This window comes from Salvelinus alpinus, chromosome 20 (assembly GCF_045679555.1).
Source record: "Salvelinus alpinus chromosome 20, SLU_Salpinus.1, whole genome shotgun sequence".
Taxonomy (NCBI): Eukaryota; Metazoa; Chordata; class Actinopteri; order Salmoniformes; family Salmonidae; genus Salvelinus; species Salvelinus alpinus.
Genome location: NC_092105.1, coordinates 11928345 through 11954178, shown reverse-complemented (window position 1 = coordinate 11954178; position 25834 = coordinate 11928345). Strand labels below are relative to the sequence as shown.

Here is a 25834-nt window from a genome sequence, read left to right as displayed (position 1 = left end):
GAAGTCTTTAAAAAAAACTTTAATCACTTAATAACCGTCTCACTTATTTTTAAACTGACTGAATTATTCATAATTTTTTTTTCTCATTCTGTTCCTTTTTATCTAATAGTAAAAAAGGAGCATGCCCTAAGTGCTTGAAGACAACACTCAGTCTTTGCTTTTGATCGACTACTACACTGTACTATACTATATTATACTATGTTATACTATAGTATACAGTACTATGCAATACAATACTGTACTATATTATACAGTACTATGCAATACAATACTGTACTATATTATACAGTACTATGCTTTAGTATATTATACAGTACTATGCAATACAATACTGTACTATACTATATTATACTATGCTATACTATATTATACAGTACTATGCAATACAATACTGTACTATATTATACTGTACTATGCTTTACTATATTATACAGTACTATGCAATACAATACTGTACTATATTATACTGTACTATGCTTTACTATATTATACAGAACTATGCAATACAATACTGTACTATATTATACTGTACTATGCTTTACTATATTATACAGTACTATGCAATACAATACTGTACTATATTATACTGTATTCTGCTATACTATATTATACAATACTATGCTATTCTATATTATACTGTGCTATGCAATACAATACTGTACTATATTATACTGTACTATATTATACTGTACTATGCTATACTATATTATACAGAACTATGCAATACAATACTGTACTATATTATACTGTACTATACTAAACCCAAAGGAGCAGTAGCAATGTCTGAATAAGCCTCATTCACTCATAAGCCCATGGTTAAGTCCATGCCTGTCTGGCTTTTTCTTTACTATCTAAAACACAGCTAACCAACATAGAGCTGTGTAAACAGAAAAGCTTTTAGAAGTCCTGCAGACTGTGACACTCACCTCTCAACACATTGACAGGGCCCAGACAGCCAGTGCAACAGGAGTGATATCACGCCCCTGTCATTGCTTAGAGACCACATGTTTGAGCCTATGGTTGCCACTGTGAGGGAGACATGTTTATTACCTTGGCAACCACTTGCACAACAATACAGTCCCCTCCCCTCTGTATACCTGTCAATGTTATTGTTGAATCCCAAAATGTAATGCAATCTGTTCTCTAAACTTTGAAGAATATTAATTAAATTACAATTTGAAGTGTCTGTTTAGGGTTGTGTGGCTATAGAAGTTTCCTAGGAGAGAATGGTTGAACTTTTCAAGAAGTCTGTCTTGTTCTAGTAATATCCCGGATCTCAGGACAATTCTTCTGGAATGCAGCACTCTGGGAATGTTCCCGAGATGGATTGAAGAATGACAAGAGGCCTGGATTGCACATCACAACTGTCAGAAGGATCTGACCAGCATCCAGCCCTACCACAGTAAGTCATGGACACACACACACACACACACACACACACAAACACACACACACATTCTTACTTATACTGTGCTGCCTGTCTAATTATTTTTAAGTCTCATGGCCAGTGTTCTTCTTAAAGCCTTCACACTTGAAGGTCCCCACTGTTTCTTTACAATTCAACAAGAAATTAAAGCAAAGCTGGAACATTTTCCCCTCAAACCTTTCATCTCGTCAGTCTAATGTTCTGTCTTGGGTGTTAGCTTTGGTCCAAACAGCACCCGTCCATTCTCTCTGCTCCTTTCAATTAAACTCAAGAATGAGCAATGGAAAATTTGAACACCATTGTGTAGTGTTTCATTTGCCTCGACTACACAACCACTTAAAAGATGGACCTTTCAGGAGTCCTGTGAAAACACTTTTCATCACCCCTGTCAGGTATTTTTTCCCTAAGTGCAAAATTGAATGATTTGACGATTTCGCTAATGCATCTTGAGTTGCTAGGCAACATACACATGATATAATAACAATGCATTTGCAACTGGAGAAATGTGCAGGAGGGGTCATAAGAAAATGTTTCCATTTCACTTAGTTGTCAGCATAATACCATTAGTGTCAGAGCAAACATACAGTATAGACAGGACAGGGTCCGAACTAAAAACACATTTTTTTTTTGTGAAAGTTAATTAATGTGCTGTTTGGACAGTGTGTCTCATTGGTGTAATGGAAAATATTGTCTCAGATAGGTGCTGCTCGGTGGAAAAGCACGAGCCATGGATAACCTGTACACGTGCCTCAAGACAGAGATAGCCTCCTTCCAGGACCATGTCCAACAATGCAAACACTCCTTCAACATGGACGCTCTTCACCCAGTCTTGAGTGCCCTAACCACGAAACAGCAGGATGAAATCAACACCTTGGAGCAGCTGCGGGTTCTCCTCTCCGAGGTTCAAGAGGAGCCTGCAGTCAGTGGCTACAGCGGCTCAGAAATTAAACGTTGCATCACCTGGCTTCTCTCTTTCGTGGAATATCTCGGCGCCATGAAAGAGACCTTTGACGAGAAAGTGGTAGTCCCTCTCTGCGAGAACCTGTACGTAATTGAGGAAGACGAGAGCACTGCCGCTTCTTCTGATCAGACTGTCCCTTTCACCTCTGACCCTCAAAGCCCGCCCCCTACATCTGTGACTAAGGTGGCCAATGAGCTCCTTGTTCTCCGACGCAGATGGGCTTTGATGCTCGTCCCTGGTCTAATCAAGGCAGAGAACTTCAGTCTACTGACCAATACTGATGGCTCTGAGCGGTTCACTGAGCGGTTCGCCAAGGTCCAATGGCTTGTACCAGATATCCTCTATATGAGCTCTAGGGCTGCCCAACTTGCTTATCAGTGGGTGGACCTGCACCAGTGTGGGCACAGGGGTAGAAAAGTAGGGGCCAGTGGGTTGGAGGTTCCCGAGACAGCCCCAAGGAGGTCTACTGGCCAGAGACGGGAATCGAGTGATGAACAGGGCATCCTGGTTGCGGTAGAAAGGAGAGGGGAGGGAACGGCCGGAGAGGCCCAAGCCAGACTGATGGAGTCTAGGATGGAGCTCATGGCTTCGGCCGGGAAAGAGCATAGGGTGCTATCTCTGGAGGTGAGGTTAGAGAAGGCCACCTACAGGATCCAGGACCTCCAGGCCAAGCTCCGACAGGAGAGGTTGATGGTAGAAAGTGCGGCCCAGCAGGAGGCCAGTGATGTGGAGGAAAGGAAGACAGAGGAGCTGGTCCTCAACCCAAGTCTACAGCTGGAGAGGAGGCTGAGGATGGAAAGGTACCATCGGAAGATACTTCTGGGAGACCTGCTGATGGAGCTTAAGATTCGCCCAGTTCTCATACGCTACACTGATATGGTGAGTGGAGAAGTGAAAAAGAATATTCACGTTTCATCTAGCTGGCATCGTATCCATGTACGGATAGCATCAGAGTCATAACGAGTTGGCGTCAGACTCAGGCTGTCCTAATATGGACGAGTTGGCATCAGACTCAGGCTGTCCTAATATGGACGAGTTGGAGTCAGACTCAGGCTGTCCTAATATGGACGAGTTGGCGTCAGACTCAGGCTGTCCTAATATGGACGAGTTGGAGTCAGACTCAGGCTGTCCTAATATGGACGAGTTGGCGTCAGACTCAGGCTGTCCTAATATGGACGAGTTGGCGTCAGACTCAGGCTGTCCTAATATGGACGAGTTGGAGTCAGACTCAGGCTGTCCTAATATGGACGAGTTGGCATCAGACTCAGGCTGTCCTAATATGGACGAGTTGGAGTCAGACTCAGGCTGTCCTAATATGGACGAGTTGGAGTCAGACTCAGGCTGTCCTAATATGGACGAGTTGGTGTCGGACTCAGGCTGTCCTAATATGGACGAGTTGGCGTCAGACTCAGGCTGTCCTAATATGGACGAGTTGGAGTCAGACTCAGGCTGTCCTAATATGGACGAGTTGGTGTCAGACTCAGGCTGTCCTAATATGGACGAGTTGGTGTCAGACTCAGGCTGTCCTAATATGGACGAGTTGGCGTCAGACTCAGGCTGTCCTAATATGGACGAGTTGGTGTCAGACTCAGGCTGTCCTAATATGGACGAGTTGGAGTCAGACTCAGGCTGTCCTAATATGGATGAGTTGGAGTCAGACTCAGGCTGTCCTAATATGGACGAGTTGGAGTCAGACTCAGGCTGTCCTAATATGGACGAGTTGGAGTCAGACTCAGGCTGTCCTAATATGGACGAGTTGGCGTCAGACTCAGGCTGTCCTAATATGGACGAGTTGGAGTCAGACTCAGGCTGTCCTAATATGGACGAGTTGGTGTCAGACTCAGGCTGTCCTAATATGGACGAGTTGGTGTCAGACTCAGGCTGTCCTAATATGGATGAGTTGGAGTCAGACTCAGGCTGTCCTAATATGGACGAGTTGGTGTCAGACTCAGGCTGTCCTAATATGGACGAGTTGGTGTCGGACTCAGGCTGTCCTAATATGGACGAGTTGGTGTCAGACTCAGGCTGTCCTAATATGGACGAGTTGGCATCAGACTCAGGCTGTCCTAATATGGACGAGTTGGTGTCAGACTCAGGCTGTCCTAATATGGACGAGTTGGCGTCAGACTCAGGCTGTCCTAATATGGACGAGTTGGTGTCAGACTCAGGCTGTCCTAATATGGACGAGTTGGTGTCAGACTCAGGCTGTCCTAATATGGACGAGTTGGAGTCAGACTTAGGCTGTCCTAATATGGACGAGTTGGAGTCAGACTTAGGCTGTCCTAATATGGACATTGTACGTTTAAGCTTCTGACATAAATGCTTATACAAAATTCCCTATTGTAGTGTCCTATTTCCATCAGCCTGGTTTAATCTTGAATAATCTGAGCTGGAATCTAAACATGTGATATACTGTAGCTTCAATCTAAACCACAGTTGTCAGTGTTCTAATCTACTGTGTTCCTTAATTTCTAGTTGAGGGATCGACGCAAACAGCAGGAGGAGACACTACGGGCCATGGAGGGCAGTACGGGTAGCAGGTTCCCTTCAAAGCCTGAGAGCCTCAACCTCTCCAAACAGTGAATCCATCTTCTCTAGCCTGTTGTCCCTCACATAGACACCCAGCGAGAGACATTCATCCTGGGGTACAAGTCTAGGCTGCCTCCGGCTCATACTCCTAGGGTTGAAGGAGTCCTTCATCCCTGGGCCTCCAGATGGACACTCAACCCAACAAATGGATTGTTGCCTGGGGGATGCATCCTAATGAATCCTGGACAATGCTCCAGCCTCACATTAGGCCCCTCAGAAGTGATACCACCCATATTTGATTTAGTTTCTTAGTTTAAGTCTTTCTTTTCATTCCACCTAATTTAGTCAACGATGAACACACACACACACACACACACACACACACACACACACACACACACACACACACACACACACACACACACACACACACACACACACACACACACACACACACACACACACACAGTCATGTGTGACTGCAAATTATGTTTATTACCAGAATCAACCAAATTAAGACTGAAACATTCTTTATTAATAGTTAACTACAGTAGTGATTGTCCTTAACCCAGTCTGTAACTACAGAGGTGACTGTGTTTAACCCAGTCTGTAACTACAGTGGTGACTGTGTTTAACCCAGTCTGTAACTACAGTGGTGACTGTGTTTAACCCAGTCTGTAACTACAGTAGTGACTGTTCTTATCCCAGTCTGTAACTACAGTATATAACTACAGTAGTGACTGTCCTTATCCCAGTCTGTAACTACAGTAGTGACTGTCCTTATCCCAGTCTGTAACTACAGTAGTGACTGTCCTTAACCCAGTCTGTAACTACAGTGGTGACTGTGTTAAACCCAGTCTGTAACTACAGTAGTGACTGTTCTTAACCCAGTCTGTAACTACAGTAGTGACTGTTCTTATCCCAGTCTGTAACTACAGTGGTGACTGTGTTTAACCCAGTCTGTAACTACAGTGGTGACTGTGTTTAACCCAGTCTGTAACTACAGTGGTGACTGTCCTTAACCCAGTCTGTAACTACAGTGGTGACTGTCCTTATCCCAGTCTGTAACTACAGTGGTGACTGTCCTTAACCCAGTCTGTAACTACAGTGGTGACTGTCCTTAACCCAGTCTGTAACTACAGTAGTGACTGTTCTTATCCCAGTCTGTAACTACAGTGGTGACTGTCCTTAACCCAGTCTGTAACTACAGTGGTGACTGTCCTTAACCCAGTCTGTAACTACAGTAGTGACTGTTCTTATCCCAGTCTGTAACTACAGTGGTGACTGTCCTTATCCCAGTCTGTAACTACAGTGGTGACTGTTCTTATCCCAGTCTGTAACTACAGTGGTGACTGTCCTTAACCCAGTCTGTAACTACAGTAGTGACTGTTCTTATCCCAGTCTGTAACTACAGTGGTGACTGTCCTTATCCCAGTCTGTAACTACAGTGGTGACTGTTCTTATCCCAGTCTGTAACTACAGTGGTGACTGTTCTTATCCCAGTCTGTAACTACAGTAGTGACTGTTCTTATCCCAGTCTGTAACTACAGTGGTGACTGTTCTTATCCCAGTCTGTAACTACAGTATATAACTACAGTAGTGACTGTCCTTATCCCAGTCTGTAACTACAGTAGTGACTGTCCTTATCCCAGTCTGTAACTACAGTAGTGACTGTCCAAATCCCAGTCTGTAACTACAGTAGTGACTGTGTTTAACCCAGTCTGTAACTACAGTGGTGACTGTCCTTAACCCAGTCTGTAACTACAGTAGTGACTGTCCTTAACTCTCTGTACACAAGCCAATACAAGAAAACAATGAATGTCCCAAGAGAGCACAACACACTTTTGTGTCCTCGTCATTAAGAAGAAGAACAATGTGATTGATCACCATGACACGGCTTGCTACGTGTTGCTTGATGACACACAGTACATAGCACTGATGAGGATTCATCCACACAGAGAGACTGCTAGTTCCATCCTCCTTACTCAGCAACATTATTTATATCCCTGCACAATAAGCTGCCTGTGTGTTCTGGCATCAGATGCAGGGTCGCCATGGGTCAGCTCGTAGTTCAAAAGCCACATCAAGCAAATTGGCTGTGTTGTTTGGGTAAAAGTTAATTATAGGGCTGAGAAATGTGTACACTGTGAGAAGGTTCACACGCTCCACATATTATCAATCATCTGACCTTGTGGGTCAGGGGCCTGACATTCCATACAGCATGTGAATCAGCAACAAATGAATACTTGGTAAACTGTATGGACTGGTGAGCTAATTGAGGGTGTGAAAACAGTGCTGTATCTTCAGCTCACCACTGTTCTCAAACTTCAGGGAGAAAGTCATTGATTGGTTATTGGCAGTCGTTTATTACATAAAAATGTATGTATCGTATATTACATAAAAAATCTCCACCCATCTGTCATTGAACTTGCCTGTGCATGCTTAATATGCTTAATATGCTTAATATTTTAATATTTTTATTTAACCTTTATTTAACTAGGCAAGTCAGTTAAAAACACATTCTTATTTACAATGACGGCCTACACCGGCCAAAACCCGGACAACGCTGGGCCAATTGTACGCCGCCCTATGGGACTCCCAATCACTGCCAGTTGTGATACAGCCTGGAATCGAACCAGGGTGTCTGTAGTGGCGCCTCTAGCACTGAGATGCAGTGCCTTAGACCGCTGAGCCAGTCGGGAGCCACTTAGAAGACTCAGGGGTAGAAATAATGTGGTAATGACAGACAGTTGTTGGATATCTCCAGAGGATTCCATACCCAGTACCGGGGCTACTAGAGCACTTTGAGGATATGAAGTTACCCCTAGTTTTGTGTTTCCCTTTCTAGTGGTTAGGGTAAGATATTGGGGGAGGTATAAGCTCATTCTATACATGTGCCTAAGGATCATTTCAGCACTGAGGATATTACTGTAGAACAGTGCCAGTCGGTGTCATTTAAGATGAGGGAGGGCGCGCAATTATTTTTTATGAACATAGCATTATTTCTATTAGAGCGTATTGGATGACTGCCATTCATATTCCATTCACCCAATTCAACGTAACATCGATAGGTGTAGGCTACTACGTGATGCTAGAATGTTCCCTGTACCCATCATAAGGTTGCTACAACCTAGTCTATGAATGAAAGTTTCCAACGTAGGTGCACATAGTTCAAGAGAAGATTTTGAGGTGACAGTTGGTAATGCATTCAATACCGCCTTGCACACTTTTGCCTGCGTCTAGGTGATCTAGGGTGTAATCATTAGCCGAACAGTTGCAAACGATAATTTCTATTGGGCAAATGTATGTTTCTGTCATGCCCTGATCTGTTTCACCTGTCCCTGTGATTGTCTCCACCCCCCTCCAGGTGTTTCTTGTTTTCCCCAGTGTATTTCTCCCTGTGTTTCCTGTCTCTCTGTGCCAGTTCGTCTCGTATGTTAGTCAAGTCAACCAGCGTGTTTTCCCGTTCTCCTTTTGCTAATCTTTTTTTGATAGTCTTCCCGGTTTTGACCCCTGCCTGACTCTGGACTACTTTCCTGCCTGCCTGATCATCCTGCCTGCCCTGACCTTGATTCTGCCTGCCATTCGGTACCTTTTGGACTCTGATCTGGTTTTGACCTTTAGCCTTTCCACGACCATTCTCTTAATAGTAGTCGTGGACATGGGATTAGCATTAACAGCAACTACAACAACAATATTAATGAGAATAACAATACATTAAAGCAATAGTAGTAGACCAGTCTCAACCTGAGAAGCAACATGACATGGTATGAAAGCCAAAACAAAACTAAATGGGAAATATTATTGACATTACATTGCACTTTTCACTGGCTGTCCCTCAGGTTGTGGCAGGAGGACACATATTTGGCTTTTCCCCCAATAAATATTAGATTTTTTCTTCATCTTTTATAGTCTCAAATTCTTTGTACTGAATGATCATTTTGAGAAAGAAATATTCTCTTAGATCTGAGTATTTGTCACAGTGTAACAGGAAATACAGCTCTGTCTCTACCTTTTCCATGGAGCAGAGTGAGCACAGCCTGTCCTCTCTGGGCAGCCAGGTTTGCCTGTGACGACCGGTCTCTATAGACAGACTGTACTCACTGAGTCTGTACCTAGTCAATGTTTTCCTAGGTTTTCTATTAGTCACAGTGGTCAGATAGTCAGCCACCATGTTTAGAGTCACATAGCATTGAAGTTTACTTATATTTTTTGTGGTGTCTTTCCAATAGGTGATATATATATATTTTTGTTTTGTGATGATTTGGTTGGGCCAGAATTTCTGAGTGATGTCTTCAGGCTCTATGGGGTTGGTTTGGGTTAGTGATCTGAGCCTCAGAACCAGCTGGCTGAGGGGACTCTTCTCTTGTTTCATCTCTTGACATTGTAGAGCTGTGTGATGGAATGTTTTTGGGTCACTGTTTTTAGATGGCTGTAAAATATGATGGCTCTTTTTTATATTCGAATAAGGAGGGGGTATTGGTCCAATTCTGTTCTACATGCGTTATTTGGAGGTTTTCTTTGCACTTGCAAAACTCTGCATGCAGTATTTCGATTGATGTTTGTCCCATTTGTTAAATTCATTATTAGAGAGTGGACCCCATACTTCACTGCCATATAGAGCAATTGGTTCTGTAACTGATTGAAACATTTTGAGACAGATTTTCGGACCTTTTTTGAATATCATTATATTCGTTTTTTTGTGTCATTATATTTGTATTTTTTATATTCGTGGTCTGTTGTACGATAACATTTTAGACATCCAATGCTCAGGACGTTGAGTTCATCAAGGAAATGACATAGTCGGCTATTTATGATACTGCAGAGAATTTTCCCCAAGTTGCTGTAAACGCAAGTTCCTCTGTAATTATTTGCGTCAAATTTGTCTACATTTTTATAGATTGGTGTGATCAATCCTTGATTCCAAATATGGGGGAAAATACCTGGAGTAAGGATCATGTTTTTTTACAACCATTATCAAACCATTTTTCATTTTCTCTTCTTTTTGGTTCGCTCTTATGTTTCTTTAGATTAGCCAAGGATGCTAATTTGTTACAAATAAAGTTTATGTTCCAAACGGCTGTGGAAAATGTTAAGGCTAAAAAGTTGTCAAGGAGAGATTGTATTTTTTAGCTACTAATTGCTTTTTGGTAGATTTCTGTAATGTTTGCATTCCATCTATAGGCCGGTTTAGTACCATGTAATTTATTGGGCCGTGATGCTTCATGGTTGGGTTCCACTCTTCTCAGATACACTGTGATTTTACTGTGGTCTGAGAGAGGTGTTAGTGGGTTGACTGTGACTGTTAGTGGGCTGACTGTGACCCAGTGTTCGACAGAGCTTCAGGAGCTGTACTCCATTTTTGTTTTTCACTAAGTCATAGTTGTATCGGGGGTGGGGTATGTGGGGAGGGAAAGGTTGTTGCTTCCTGGTAGGTGTTTGTCTCCATGACTGTTAATAGTGTCTAGTTCTTCTGCTGTTCTCGCATGCAGGTCTCCACAGACCGGTAAGTTGCCTTGTGTCACTCTAACTTTTTAATATATTTAGTATAGTTTTATCTAAAAAAGGATAACTTTTTAAATGCTTCAGTTTTTACATTTTTATGAAAATTCACTGAGGAGTATGGTCCTCCTTTGAGGAGCCTCCACTGCTGTAGATGATCTTGTAAGTTTCTGCTCTCCATATCACAGGAGGTTGCTACATTAATTGGGGAGGAAGGGCTCGTGGTGATGGCTGGAGAGGAATCAGGGGAATGTTATCAAACACAGCACACACATTGTTTCCTTGTGTTTGATGAAACTCTATTGGCTTCATTCCAGCCATTATTATGAGCCATCCTCCCCTCAGCAGCCTCCTGTGGTCCATATGCATACTAAATATAATAACCCATTACACAATGCACATTTAGTGAGTATTCACTGTTCCCTTAAAGGGTGACCACTGGCAAGACAGCATATCCATGGCAGACCTGGGTCCATGGTTTCTTTTGAAAGACTCTAGTTGATTGATCTTGCACAATGGAACCAATTTATGGAATAGTCCCAAAAGTGTAAAGCTGCGCTCAGCGGAGACTCAATCAGACGCAGGTATGTAAAAATGCCTTGGTTTTGCTCTGACATGCACTGTCAACTGTGAGACCTTATATAGACTTTTTTTTTTACCCAGGTCGGATCCACAGTTGCTGAAGGGTATTAGGGTAGGTATGGACAGACATGGTGATGAGAGAATGCACGAACAGAGAGACATTACCTCACATGCTGGGCACAGTGGAGGCCTCCCAGGCTGGTCCCAGGTAGCGGCACACAGAGACCAGCTTTGACATGACCGGCAAGGCTACGCTGTAGGCTGGAAATCCCAGTGCCTACTCCAGGGTTAGACACAGGAAATGTGGGAAAGTATGTCAACTGGAAAAGGTACACCGGTGTTCTCCCTCCCACCTGATTTCCCAGTGTGGCATCCTACAAATATTATGTGGCTACCCTGAGTCCTGATCACACGAAATGTGAGAATTTTCCTGCAGGAAATGCAGATAAGCATTTGAAGGCACTCTGAAAGAGCTCCAGAGTGCCTCTGTGGAGATGGGAGAAGCTTCCAGAAGGACAACCATCTCTACAGCACTCCACCAATCAGGCCTTTATCGTAAAGTGACCAGACAAAAGCCACTCCTCAGTAAAAGGCACATGACAGCCTGCTCGGAGTTTGCCAAAAGGCACCTAAAGACTCTCAGACAATGAGGAACAATATTCTCTGGTCTGATGAAACCAAGAATAGACTCTTTGGCCTGAATGCCTTGCGTCACGTCTGTTGGAAACCTGGCACCATCCCTACGATGAAGCATGGTGGTGGAAGCATCATGCCGTGGGGATATTTTTCAGCGGCAGTGACTGGGAGACTAGTCATGATCGAGGCAATGATGAACGAAGCAAAGTACAGAGATCCTTGATGAAAATCTGCTCCAGAGCGCTCAGGACCTCAGACTGGGGTGAAGGTTTACCTTCCAACAGGACAACAACCCCAAGCATACAGCCAAGACAACGCAGGAGTGGCTTCGGGACAAGTCTCTGAATGTCCTTGAGTGGCCCAGCCAGAGCCCGGACTTGAATCCGATCTAACATCTCTGGAGAGACCTGAAAACAGCTGTGCAGTAACGCTCCCCATCCAACCTGACAGAACTTGAGAGGATCTGCAGAGAAGAATGGGAGAAACTCCCCAAATACAGGTGTGCCAAGCTTGTAGCATCATACCCAAGAAGACTCAAGGCTATAATTGCTGCCAAAGGTGCTTCAACAAAGTACTGAGTAAAGAGTCTGAATACTTATGTAAATGTGGTATTTAAGTTTTTATATTTTTTTTATAAATTAGCAACATTTTCTGAAAATCTGTTTTTGCTTTGTCATTATGGGGTATTGTGTGTGTGGATTGGTGAGGAAAAAAATATATTTTATATTTTAGAATAAGGCTGCAACGTAACAAAATGTGGAAAAAGTCAAGGGATCTGAATTCTTCCGAAGGCACTGTACATAAATTCACCGAAAACACACACTAACACACAGCTATATTAACAGTATTGCACTTTTCATGTAGCCTCATTTTGGCCAGCTAATAGCCTAACCACAGTTCAAAAAAACATTATGGATTTAACATAAAAATCCTGTTGATGCAGGATTATTTTGCTGCAACAAAACTTGTCAAATTCTTCTTCTTAATTTGCTCTTAATATTAACATATGGTGTAACCTAAGCCCCCAAAGCATTCTTTGACCCCTCAAATGCTGATGTATCATTGGCTCCCAGCTACATAATTGCTTTGCTTGTCATGTGAAAGTTTATGTTTTCGTGGGTAAATTACATTTAATTTCATACTGTAGATGTTTGAGAGATCTGTATAGCATATTGTGAATCCTCAAATGAATGGACTTTGTGTTGATAAGTTGCTTTTTAATAAGTGGTATAAGGTCCTAAATAAATAGACATGTCCATCCAAACTAGCTTCTCAGTTTCCTCCTCCTTCACTTCACAATTCATTCCAGATAGGTAACACGCTGCCCACACATATGTATATACACAATTCATTCCAGATAGGTAACACGCTGCCCACACATATGTATATACACAATTCATTCCAGATAGGTAACACGCTGCCCACACATATGTATATACACAATTCATTCCAGATAGGTAACACACTGCCCACACATATGTATATACACAATTCATTCCAGATAGGTAACACGCTGCCCACACATATGTATATACACAAATGTGCTATCTTTGCCCCCCTTGAGTCAACAACCATTGCTCTCCGCGGTGGCCAAGAGATACAGACACCCTGTATGTGTTTACAGAAGCCTGTTTGGTGGATAAGCACAACTGCTACTCGCTACCAAGAAATCAATGAGACGTACTGGGGAGGGAGAGACATTTTTTTTGTCCAAAAGGCACAGCTTTAATTAAGTGTCAATGAACATGTGAGAAATGGAGTGGTCGTGTCAGAGACACTCAGCACACGCTGTAATATTATTTGTATCGTTTAAACATACTCTTATGAAGAGCAAAAGTGATCTTGACATAATGGCTGAATCGTATGAATGCTTAGGATAATTCTTCAGTAAGGACAGCAGTGCAGCCTAAGATAAAATATAAAGTTTTCTTATTAGAGATAATATCAATAGAAAGCACACAGCAGGCTCTTGCTATTATCGAAGCATGGATATTAACACACAAACACATAATTATTCAAATATTGACATTGTACAATTTGTTCCATCAATAATTTGTTATCCATTGCACACAAACGTTATGTAAGAGACAACCCACTACTAGATACATGTAGTCACCTTCAATTTTGACATACACTATCAGAAACATGACAGTTGATAGGACCCTGAGGTTTGCACCACTGGGTCTCTCTCCTGTTTGCTATGCTAACACAGATGACAGTTGCACTTTTGGACACAAGGTTCACATCCTTATCTTTTCATGTTACTCTTTAATAAACAGTACAGCTAGAGGCAGAATGGTGCTATATTTTGGCTGCGGTGTGCTTCTGCTTACGTTACTTCTTCTGCCGGGTCTATTTCTCGGTGACTTGGTATTCCATTGTCCGAAATGCACTGCGGAGCGCCAAACTGCATGTCCTTATCTCGCCACCAACTGTACTGAGATAGTCAGGGAGCCCGCCTGTGGCTGCTGTCCAGTGTGTGCCCGGTTAGAAGGCGAATTCTGTGGCGTCTACACACCGAGGTGTTCCACAGGGCTGCGTTGTTATCCCACTGCAGATTCAAAATTGCCCTTGGAGCAGCTGGTTCAGGGGTTAGGGCGATGCTCACAAAAAGTGGACCCAGTACCCAACAGCACTCAAGAGCCAGATGACATGAGTGGTAAGTAACTAGACTGTCACTAAGAGAAGGTTATCATTAATTTAGGGTAAGTATTCTGTGTTATACATAGGGCCCTGTGTTTTGGTTAATCATGTCACATGACCTGGATTTTAACCTTTATTTTAAGCCTTTTCCAGAAATGAGAATTAGACAACAAATTACAGCATTTGTCTGAGGATGGTGCTAAACCATCTGATATAAAAACAAAAGGGGACAGTTTGATGAAAATTATTTAAATAAAGAGTAAAATCCAGGTCATGTGACATGATAATCCAAAACATAGGGTGTGAGTTATTTAATTGGCCACAAAGGTCTCCACACAATGAAAGTGCATGGAATCTGCTGAATGTCATGTCACATAACCTGGTATCATACGGAATATATATTGCTTCTCCGGGTGTTTCTATCATAATTAGATCAGCAATATATCTATTGTCTTTTTTAATGGCTTCTATTATTAATCAGCATGCAACAATTCCTTCATTAGGTGTAAATGGCACCAGGCCAGCGGCAAAACATGTATTTTGTTTCTCCAAACCAAAATATGTGTTCAAATGGGTCACTATTGATTTCTGGGAATAAATGTTGACATGGTATGTTTGGACTAACTGGTAGATCCAAATGCTATTGATCTTTGAGGCAAAACAAGCTAACCTCTTTTTGTCAAACTGCTTTTTATTTCATATTTTTTGTTTCTTAGAGAGTAGATCAGCTTTAATATTGCAGATAGATGGTACCTTCCATCAATGTAATTGTCTGCATCATTTCCAATCCCCCATAAAAAAAATGTTGAGTGGAGGATGGGACTAAAAACAAACAAAAGATAATTACTGTAAACTATACTGTGTCCGTAAAATGTATATACTGTAGTATGTATAAGCTGGAAGTAGAAGCCTAAGAGTTATTGTCCATTCGTTTACTCCAATAAGGGGAAAATAAGTACCAAAATATCTATCTCTGAACACCATCAAGTTTTGATTTCTTTTTGCCATATATTTTTCAACTGTGCTGTGATGATTCACAAAAGTTCTCAACCTTTCTAGTTTCATAGATTCTAAAGATTGTAAATTAAAGACATTTTTTTTTGCTAAGAGTATTATTATATTATTATATATGTATATATGATTGACTATGACCCAGCAGTGCTATTTGCAGAGTTATCTGCAGGTAAATGTTACAGTTCTTCAGCCATACCTGAACTTGCGACCAAAAACAAGCTACATATGGACAGTACCAAAACAAATCATCAAATAATTCTGTCTCATCGCAGCAAAATCTGCAGAGCTGGGATTGTTGTATCCCCCATAAATCCCCCATAAATATAAAATTATATTGGTTGCAAGAATTTTGTATAATAATTTAACAAGAATTAAAATATATATATTTTTAAAGTTTTGAATCCAGTGTTGCTTTGTGTATCAGTTCATAGACCATGTGCCATGGAATCTGTACATTGTAAATCTCTTCCCAATTATTTTACAATCTATATGGCACAGCTGTCAATTTTTTGGTCCTTAAATGTAACTGGTCTATTTTTTTTATCTAGCACAATTTTCTTTAGCCAATGATGGTCTTTAATGCAGGGTCGTCAGACAAGTTCCCTACTTTCTCCCCTTTCCACTTGCCTCTTCCATTTGTGCAGTAATGCTGCAATTAGTTGGTTGTAATTTTTAGTAGAGCAGACATTTCCATATATTTTTGTTTGCTGCATGTCACAGAACTCTACCAGTCCTATTATGATATCATTTACAAAGATTATACTTTTTTTTTCAAAAATATACTTTTTTTTATCCATTAGTATATATATTTTGTTGAACTGCTAATCATGTTTGGCTGACCCCATTTCTCAGATTTTTTTAAACGGAAAGTAAATGTTTAACAATTTCCCCCCTTTTTTAGTTCCCAGAGCACAGGTCAAACATGAATACTGCTGGCAGTAACTCTGTGCCATCTGAAATAGAGCATACCCTTCACATCAGATTTCCATTTCCATTTCATGAGCAGAGGTGCTATCAGGTGCCAAGTTGTCTTTTATTTGAGGGGAAATGTCCCAGATCTACCACCTTGGGGCTCGATACATTCTCATTAATTAGGTAGCACGTCATACACCGACACAGAGTCTTCCCCCTTTCACCCTCCATCGTGTGTTTGTTTGATAACAGTTGCTGTTATTGGCATGACATCACATCTTGGAGCAAATTGAAGAGCTGAGTGAACTCATGCACCATGTGCTTTCGTTCCCCCGAAACACACAAAAACAAACTTGAGAGTACGTACAGTACACCCTTAACTCAATGGTTTCACTCATCACTTTAAAGGGATTATGTGCTTGGATGGATATTTGAACCTTTGTCCTCATCTGCCTGAGTGCCCATTGCACAGGCTGGAGCTACATTCAGTCTCTCACTGTTCTGACACAAAACATTCCCAGATGGGGAATAATAGTTAATAGTGGCAGTTTGGTAGCAATCAAATCCATGTTCCTGTTGTCGCTCCATGACTGATGTTTGACCATAAGTCTGTTTAGGGTTGCAAAGTTACCTGTATTTTACCAAAGTTACCTATGGCAATCGATCGTAACTTTGATCATTTATAATGAAATAACTGCACATATAGTATTCATTTATTATATTTGTGTCCGTGTTGTCCATGAGTTTCTAGTAGATTGACCATATGGTTGAAGAGGAAATGGCCTAATTCATTTTTAAAAAGCATGTCATCAACAATGATTATTATTTTTAAATAACAATGCAACAACTCTTCCAAATATTGTATTTTTTTCACAACTGCCACCAGTTTGATGACAAAATATTGACAAAAAACACATATTGACATAGGAAAATAAATACATTTGTAAAAAAATAAATGCATAAAGGATATTTGATGCTGAAACCCTCCCATTCAACACCAATGGTATTCACAAAGTTCATGGTTTGTATTTAGGATAATGTTTTACAGCTTTGGCATTCTATTGTTTATTTTAAAATCATCTTATTTAATTATTTCATATATATTTTACATGTGATAAAGCCACACAGAGGAACAGAAAATTCTTACAGACACCTGTGATAATCTGTAGTACCTAACAGGGCCACTAGATGTCTTGTGATAAATTACATACAATCCTTGAAAGATACCAAAAATCTGATAGTTTACTGGTAAACTGAGAATGTTTTCAATAATACACCCTCTCTTGCAACCCTAAATCTGTTACGTATTTTTGTATCTCTATTTTCTCTCTTTCTCCTCTCGGTGTGTTGTCTTTGGACTGGCATTGCCCTTGTAGCCCTGCAGGTAATGGTGTGCTCAGACTTGGTGTGCTCACACCCCTACAGGTGTTTAATTACTGTGTGTGTGTGTGTGTGTGCACGTGAGCGTGTGCGTGTGTGCGCGCGTGCGTGTGTGTGTGTGACAGAGCGAGAGATAAAGATAGAGAGGGAGTGCTCTGGGTGGAAGCTGCATTTTAGTACATGTGTCCCTGAAGACACTCCCTTCAGGAGAATAAAGAACACCCTTTTCCAGGAAGGCAACCAGCTGATGTTCTCCTTAATTGAATGCCATTAGCTTGACATTGAACCAGGGGCGAAAATCTGATATCAACCTTGGAGGGGACAATTACATGACATTTTCTCAGGAGCAATTCCTGAGGGGGACACCAAAAGTAGTGCTGTAACACATAGACTATGTTGTAATATGTTAAATGTATATTGAGGGACCATAATCACTACTACTGGATAATTGTTAGGTACAGTAGTTAACTGAAGGGTTGTCCCAACTTTTTTAAATCATTATAATACTACTAATAATAATAGTTATAGCAGTGTTCCTTATCAGTGCAGTGTTCCTCTCTCTTGAAACGTCAACACTCTGTTTGCAAGAGTTTGCGGTTCTATAAATTGTGGGTGTGGCTGATATGGGTCTGTGTCATCACTGAGGTAACTGGACGATGCTGTGCCACTGTCCCCTATACTGGTGCTGCTGGCAACAAGGGTGACACCTGGTCCTGCCGTGGCTGTGACACTGTCCTCTGAAGTCTCTCTCCTTGGCTCTTTCCCTTTCACCACCCTCACTGACTCAGTCTGTCTCCTAGAAAAGAAATAAGGTGTTTGCTGTACTCCTAACTACCGGTACCCAAAACTACACAATTAATCACAACAGCAATACCATTGCCTTAAACAAATCTTAGTTTAGTCACCAGTTTAAGTTGAGAGCTGGGGTATCCATGGCATTTTCCAATTACGTCCCTATTTTACAAGTAAAAAAAATGGAGAACCTTTCATAATGTTGCCAAACAAAGACTCAACAAACTTACCTGAGACTCCCTGTCTCTGCCAGTCTGTCCCTGCCAGTCTGTCCCTGCCTATCTGTCCACAGCTCTGCTGTCTGTGTGCCATCTGTTGCCTGCTCTGCCTAATGACATCATTGTGAAACATTCCATTAGCATTTCACTTCTTTCTTATGAACATTTTATCAACTGGTCTTTGAGATATTAGGCTACTAGAGTTCTTACTTTGCGTTTTGGTGTCCTGAAAAATACTCTGATGTCCGTCTTTTTTCTGACATTTTTCTACCTGGCTGGCTGGCTGGCTGGCTGACCGGTCTAGCTGCACACACACACATTTACACAACACATGCTGCAACGTTTTGAAATTTTAACCTAGTTTGTTTCATATTGGCAGGCTTCCAACAATAGCTGAATTTGCAAAGCTAGCGAGCACCAATTCCGTTTCTGTGGTGTTTGCTATAATCTTTGCTACCTGGTTAAAGGTGGAAAAAAAAAAAAAATTCACTAGCGACAATTTTGCTTTTGCAACGAGACCATTTAATATATTTAAGACAATGGTATAAGAGAGTGTAGTTCTGTTCAGTTTGGACTTCAGTTTATCGCTAACCTTATCACGGGGACTTTGAAGCACTACAGCTGCATGCTAATCTTGGAATAAACTCACGATAGCAAATATTCCATCTTTGACGACGCCACATAAATGGAATAGGTACTAGCTAGCTTGATAGTTAATGTTTGCTTTAGTTTGCGCGCTAGCTCTGCAAATTCAGCTAGTGTGTGAACCCTGCAACATTAAAAAAATATATACATTGCTATGGCGCGATTGACTGGATTACCTCACGTCAGTTACGTACACTGAGTGCCTTTCGGACAGTAGATACGAACCCTCTATTACCTTGCAAGCTAAAGAACTGGCAGTGGATCAAATCATTGTGGGGCAAAGGGCGGGGGGGTCGCAATCTTGTGAAACTTAAAAACGCGCTATTAAGTGTCTATAATCAGCACAAGTGCTTTCATTGCGTATTATTAATATTATTGAAATTACATAGTTATGTTTACAGTGATATATTGGGGGGGACAAATCATATTTTTCCCAGGATGGGGGGGTCGTGTCCCCCCCGTCCCCCCTGGGATTTCCGCCTATGCATTGAACCTGTTCTGAAAGGAGAAGCTATGGGCCTGGAGAATTATGAGCCATTTAGAGGTCAAAACAGGATGGAGACCAGTTGAAAAAGGTGGTTTTCTAAAATAATCAAATACTGTATGTTTTAAAGACAGAGCTCACAATAGTCAAAAACAGCAACTTGTTATCATAAGTTAGCCTGTTTTAGCACATCCTAATCTTGTTCATCAGACTTCCTCCCAATGCTCAGAAGGTCACTTCAAACATGGCCTTCGTTGGGCCGGTGGAAAGTTCTGGAAAAAGTCCATAAGCTAATAAAAAGTCAGGGAGAAAGTCCAGATGCATAGCCATTGGCTTAACACTCATCAATCATCTCCCACAACACCTCCCCTGTCTTGTCTATGTCTGTGTATGTTTGCCTTTTCTGCGCTCGTCTGATGCAACGTGGAGATTTCATAAAATGTAGCTTGCTGTTTGAGTCCATTCTGTCCTTTTTATTAGGGTTGTTAGTTTTCCCAATGAGTGCGGCACATATTGATCACAGATTTGGATGATGTATAACCAGCAAGGCTGCTATATTAAGTTAGCTAGCTAGATGGTAGCTAGCTAGAGTTCAGCCTCTCAAGCAATGTTGAATGAATGTTTTTGCTAGCACACCACATGTTTCTGATTCGCTATGTTCAAATAATGACAAATACTTAAGTTCACTCCCATAAAAGACACCTTTTTGTTTATTGGTGTTCCAGGCTCATATGCACAATTAGCCCGAGGACAAGGTTAGGCACATCGTGACTATTTCCTCAGGATAACTTTGTGTGACTTTTTGTGAACTTCCTATGATTTTTTGTAAGTTTTTTTTAGCATAAGTAAGTCACGTTGCAATTGACACATACGACAGCCATGCCTCTCCTTCCCTTTGTAATAATTGCTAAGTCATCAAATACAAGACTTCTGGACTTTTGACTTTGAAGAGTTGGAAGAAGAAGCAACTCATCTAATGTTCTGGGTTTTTTGGCTCGACAAAACCTACTCAATTATTTAACTTGTTTGAAGTGGTTTAGCCTCGAGTGAAGCCTAATACTGTTTTAAGTATGGACATTTCCTTGGCAGACAAGAAAGGTTTTATTTGGAACATACTGTAGTTACCACATTTTGAGAGCACAGTTCTACTGTAAATGACAACCACTATCGAGAAGAAAAAAAAATAACATTGTAAGTGACATTGTAAACACTGTATATTACTCACTCTTAGTATATTGCTGACTTGAACTGTGAATGTGTACCCAATAGCATTCACAAAGTCCCCAGTTCAGATGACTTTCCACAGGTAAGATGCAGTTTCTATGGCCAAGATTGGATCACCACTAGTGTTGCAAAGTGACTCTAACAAGCTGAAACGTGTATATTTATTTTGAAAAGTGTATTTTCAACAGCTTCTGCCACAGTGCATTTTAGCATTGAATCTGGGTCACCTTTATTTGGACTGCCTGAACACTATACTCTCTACTGCTGAGGACGTTTTAACCTGACGTTTTGACAGCCATCCCTGACATTTTGAGGAGAAGCCTACTGAATAAAGTCATGCCAAACTAGATATGAATAACCCCTCTCTCATTCCCTTGTCTTCTCTCTCGCTCGCTCTTTCCGACTCTCCCCCTCTTTCTTTCTCTCTCTCTTTCCGACTCTCCCTCTCTCTCTCTCTCGCTCTTGCTCTCTCTCAGACACTCAGGCACGGTCACTGTACTCTCTATGAATACCTTTGTCGAGTCATCGGGTTGCTCTCCCTCCCGGGAGTGATTTAATGTCTCAAAGCCATACTCCTCAGTTTGTGCCTCCCTAATTACAGATAAGAGTTAGTGGAGTGAGACACACACACACGCTCACACAGTGCCCCCGGCAGGTAGTTCACCTCCCCTGAGAAGGCAGGCAGAGAGTCCTTACTCAGCAAGAAAACCACACTAAAAGTGCTTCCATACTATTCTGTGCTCACTTCCCGTAACGTTCCGCTCCTTAGTCAACAATTTAGTCACCAGTGTTCTCTATTAGAATAGCAACATTCAGCTAAGTTATAAACATAGTTTCTGGGTTTCAAAAAGTGAATGGGAAATGAGTGTAAGAACATCAGAATGGAGACATTGTGTAATATTGAGCTTCCTAAACTGCATTGTTGGGCCAATTCAGCCTGCTTTTTGGAAGCCAAGCGATGCTGCAAAAGGCCATAGTGTGAAAGACAGTGTAACTGGGCCAGCATGACACATTGTAACGGGGACACCATGACACAGCTTGACCATGTGGTAATACAGATTAGGCATGTTATCGACAATAGATACGATCTTGCTACCATGGTAAGGTAAATACCTGTCTATTTGTGGAAAAATCACCCTGATTAACTCTTCAGTCTTATCCCTGTTTACCTTTTTGCTTATGGTCTTGCCTACACCTAGTGAAAAGTGATTTAAATTATTTGAGAAAATAATATTCAATTTTATTTGGAATTGGCAATCCAGGCAAAATTAAATGGGCCTATTTATATAATGAATATGAATTCAGAGGGTAGAAATGATTAAATATTAAAGCATTAGACCTCTCACTAAAGGCTTCAGCCATACAAAAGTTAAAACTAAATCAGACTGGTTCTCTAGCAAATTAGTAAGAATGTCTCACCCCATGTTCAAGAAAGGCCTTGTTCGCTTTATTCAGATTACAACCTCTCACTTTCAGTTTGAAAAGAAAAACATCTCCCAAATATCGCTATTTTTAAAACAAGGCAAAAAAAGTTGTTTGCAATTTCAATTTAATCCACCAGAGAAGACAGAATAAATTACACAACAATGATACAACAAATATACGAACTGATAAAAAAACATATTACTTAAAAAAAAATGTTTTTTAAATAAACTTCATCAATGATATTATGAATAGGACTAGTGGAGTTATGCCACAAATGCAGCTATCAAAAATATATGGAAATGTCTGCTTTACCCAAAATTACAACCAACTAATTGCAGCATTACCGCAAAAATGGAAGAGGAAAGTGGAAGGGGGAAAATGTAAGGAACGTGTCTGTTGACTCTGCATTGAAGATCAAAATTGTTTGAAGAAAATTGTGATAAATAAAAAAGTTTACCAGTTTAATTTAAGGACCAAAAAAATGACAGCTGTGCCTTATAGATTGCAAAATAGTTGGGAAGAGATTTTTGGCATCCTGATTCCATGGCACATGGTTTATGAACTGATACGCAAAACGGATTCAAAACATAGCATTTTTCTATTTAAATTATTATACAAAATTCTTGCAACCAATAGATTGTTATTTATAATGGGGATACAACCTTCCCAGTTCTGCAGATTTTGCTGGGAAGAGACAGAATCATTAGATCATTTGTTTTGATACTGTCCATATGTAGCTTGTTTTTGGTCGCAGGTTCAGGTATGGCTGTAGAACCGGAACATTTTCCTGGAGCTAACCCTGCAGAGAGCACTACTAGGTGATCTCAAAAATGTCAATCAATCAATACTATAATAATACTTTTCGTGAAAATGTTTACTGTGTCCGTAAGAACTTTTGTGAAAGAGCACAGTTTGAAAGATATGGCAAATAGAAATCAAACCGGATGGACATCAGAAATAGATGGGAGAGGTTGAGTGTAGAGGAAGGACAGGAGTAATAACAAAGCTGGAAGTAGAGACCTAAGCATTGTTGTTCACTAGTTTAGTGGTAGGGTTAGAAAGTAAAAATGTAAATATATTTTTACAAAATATATGTATAAACACTACAGGTCAAACGTTTAAGAACACCTACTCATTCAAGGGTTTTTCTTTAGTTGTACTATTTTCTACATAGAATAATAGTGAAGACATAAAAACTATGAAATAACACGTATGGAATCATGTAGTAACCAAAAAAGTGTTAAACAAATCAAAATATATTTGAGATTTGAGATTCTTCAAATAGCCACCCTTTACCTTGATGACAGCTTTGCATCAAGGTGACCAAAGATGGTAAAACTTCAAGTGGACCAAACATAGATTGGCAGTTCATCATTTATGTATGTATTGTACAGATGGAGGAGAAGTAGAAGACAGGCGGGACCTCTGATATCTCGCAGGCAGAGGCTTGTATACAGTATGTGCAGAGGGCTGTGACTGTAACAGCACAACCAATCTCAGGCTATTTAAAACCTGTAGTATACAGTATATACAGTTGCGCACACCGTCGCCAATGAGACTATAGTCCCGACCACTTCTGACACTCACTGCCCAGCAGGAGAAGTGACGTCAGGGTGTGAGACACATACCAGCAGGACGGTGCCTTGAGGCAGCCTATGTGAATCTTTGTCTTCTAAACGTGACAACACATTGTTTACAGAAACGTGTCATTAGAAACACAGTGCTTTAATAGCGACCTTGTGATTAAAGGAGAGCATACGACAGTGAGTGAGTGTTTGTGTGTGAGTGTTTGTGTGTGTGTGTGTGTGTGTGTGTGTGTGTGTGTGTGTGTGTGTGTGTGTGTGTGTGTGTGTGTGTGTGTGTGTGTGTGTGTGTGTGTGTGTGTGTGTGTGTGTGTGTGTGTGTGTGTGTGTGTGTGTGTGTGTGTGTGTGTGAACTCATACACATCATCCCCTGTTTCAGGGCACAGATTCAGTTTTGCTTGACTTAATTAAGGGCATGTATAGGAGCTAAGAAAACATATTTCATGTGTTCTGCAAACCTGAGAGCCAATACAGGAAAAATTATCTTCAGCACTCACCTTCCTTGTTTGGAACGAGTTTCCTGTGCATATAAACTTGTTATGTGCATATGTCCTTGTTTTGTATTCTTTGCAAATACAGTGCCTTCCGCCACTAGTAATACCTCTTAACTTATTCCACATTTTGTTGTGTTACAGCCTTAATTCAAAATTGATAAAATATTTTTTTCCTCACCCATCTACAAACAATAATCCATAATGACAAAGTGAAAAGTGTTTATCTCATGTAGAGAATATTTCACAACCCTGCGTCAATACATTTAGAATCACCTTTGGCAGCGATTGCAGCTGTGAGTGTTTCTGGGTAAGTCTCTAAGAGCTTTCCACACCTGAATTGTGCAACATTTGCACATCATTCTTTTCAACATTCTTCAAGCTCTGTCAAATTGGTTGTTGATCATTGCCAGACAACCATTTTCAGGTCTTGCTATAGATTTTCAAGTAGATTTAAGTCAAAACTGTAACTAGGCCACTCAGAAACATTCACCGTCTTCTTGGTAAGGAACTCTATTGTAGATTTGGCCTTGTGTTTTAGGTTATTGTCCTGCTGAAATGTGAATTCATTTCCCAGTGTCTGGTGGAAAGTAGCCTGAACAAGGTTATCCTCCAGGATTTTGCCGTGCTTAGCTCCATTCTGTTTATTTTTTATCGCGAAAAACTCCCCATTCCTTAACAATTATAAGCATACCCATAACATGATGCAGCCACCACTATGCTTGAAAATATATAGAGTGGTACTCAGTAATGTTTTGTATTGGATTTGCCCCAAACATAACACTTTGTATTCAGGACAAAAGATTAATTGCTTTGCCACGTCTTTTGCAGTATAACTTTAGTGCCTTGTTGAAAACAGGATGCACGTTTTGGAATATTTTTTAGTCTGTACAGGCTTCCTTCTTTTCAGACTGTCAATTAGGTTAGTACTGTGGAGTAACTACAATGTTGTTGATCCATCCTCAGTTTTCTCCTATCACAGCCATTAAACTCTGTAACTGTTTTACAGTCACCATTGGCCTCATGGTGAAATCCCTGAGCAGTTTCCTTTCTCTCCAGCAACTGAGTTAGGAAGGACAACCGGTATCTTTGTAGTGACTGGGTGTATTGATACACCATCCAAATTGTAATTAATAACTTCACCATGCTCAAAGGGATATTCAATGTCTGCTTTTTTACCCATCTACCAATATGTGCCCTTCTTTGCAAAGCATTGGAAAACCTCCCTGGGCATCTGTGTTTGAAATTCACAGCCCGACTGAGGGATCTTACAGATAAATGTATGTGTGAGCTACAGAGATGAGGCATTCATTTAAAAATCATGTTAAACACTATTATTGCACACAGAGTTCATGCAACTTATTATGTGACCTGTTAAGCAAATGTT

General features: G+C 40.9%; 2 protein-coding genes across 3 annotated transcripts in view; both read left to right on the top strand.

Annotated features, from left to right (window-relative positions):
* Window positions 1-12900, top strand: part of LOC139546305 (uncharacterized) — a 28838-nt gene extending 15938 nt beyond the window's left edge. The window contains exons 2-4 of the mRNA XM_071354518.1: window positions 1263-1402; window positions 2123-3266; window positions 4863-12900. Coding sequence (XP_071210619.1) covers window positions 2154-3266; window positions 4863-4970 — 1221 coding nt within the window. The 5' untranslated portion in view covers window positions 1263-1402; window positions 2123-2153 and the 3' untranslated portion in view covers window positions 4971-12900. The remainder of the gene's footprint in view (window positions 1-1262; window positions 1403-2122; window positions 3267-4862) is intronic.
* Window positions 12901-13836: 936 nt separating this feature from the next.
* The window catches only part of LOC139546306 (insulin-like growth factor-binding protein 2-B), a 27892-nt gene continuing 15894 nt past the window's right edge, over window positions 13837-25834 (top strand). The window contains exon 1 of one of the 2 annotated variants that reach the window (XM_071354519.1): window positions 13837-14295. In XM_071354519.1, the coding sequence (XP_071210620.1) occupies window positions 13932-14295 (364 nt within the window). In that variant the 5' untranslated portion in view covers window positions 13837-13931. The remainder of the gene's footprint in view (window positions 14296-25834) is intronic. The other variant, XM_071354520.1, reaches the window with a different exon arrangement.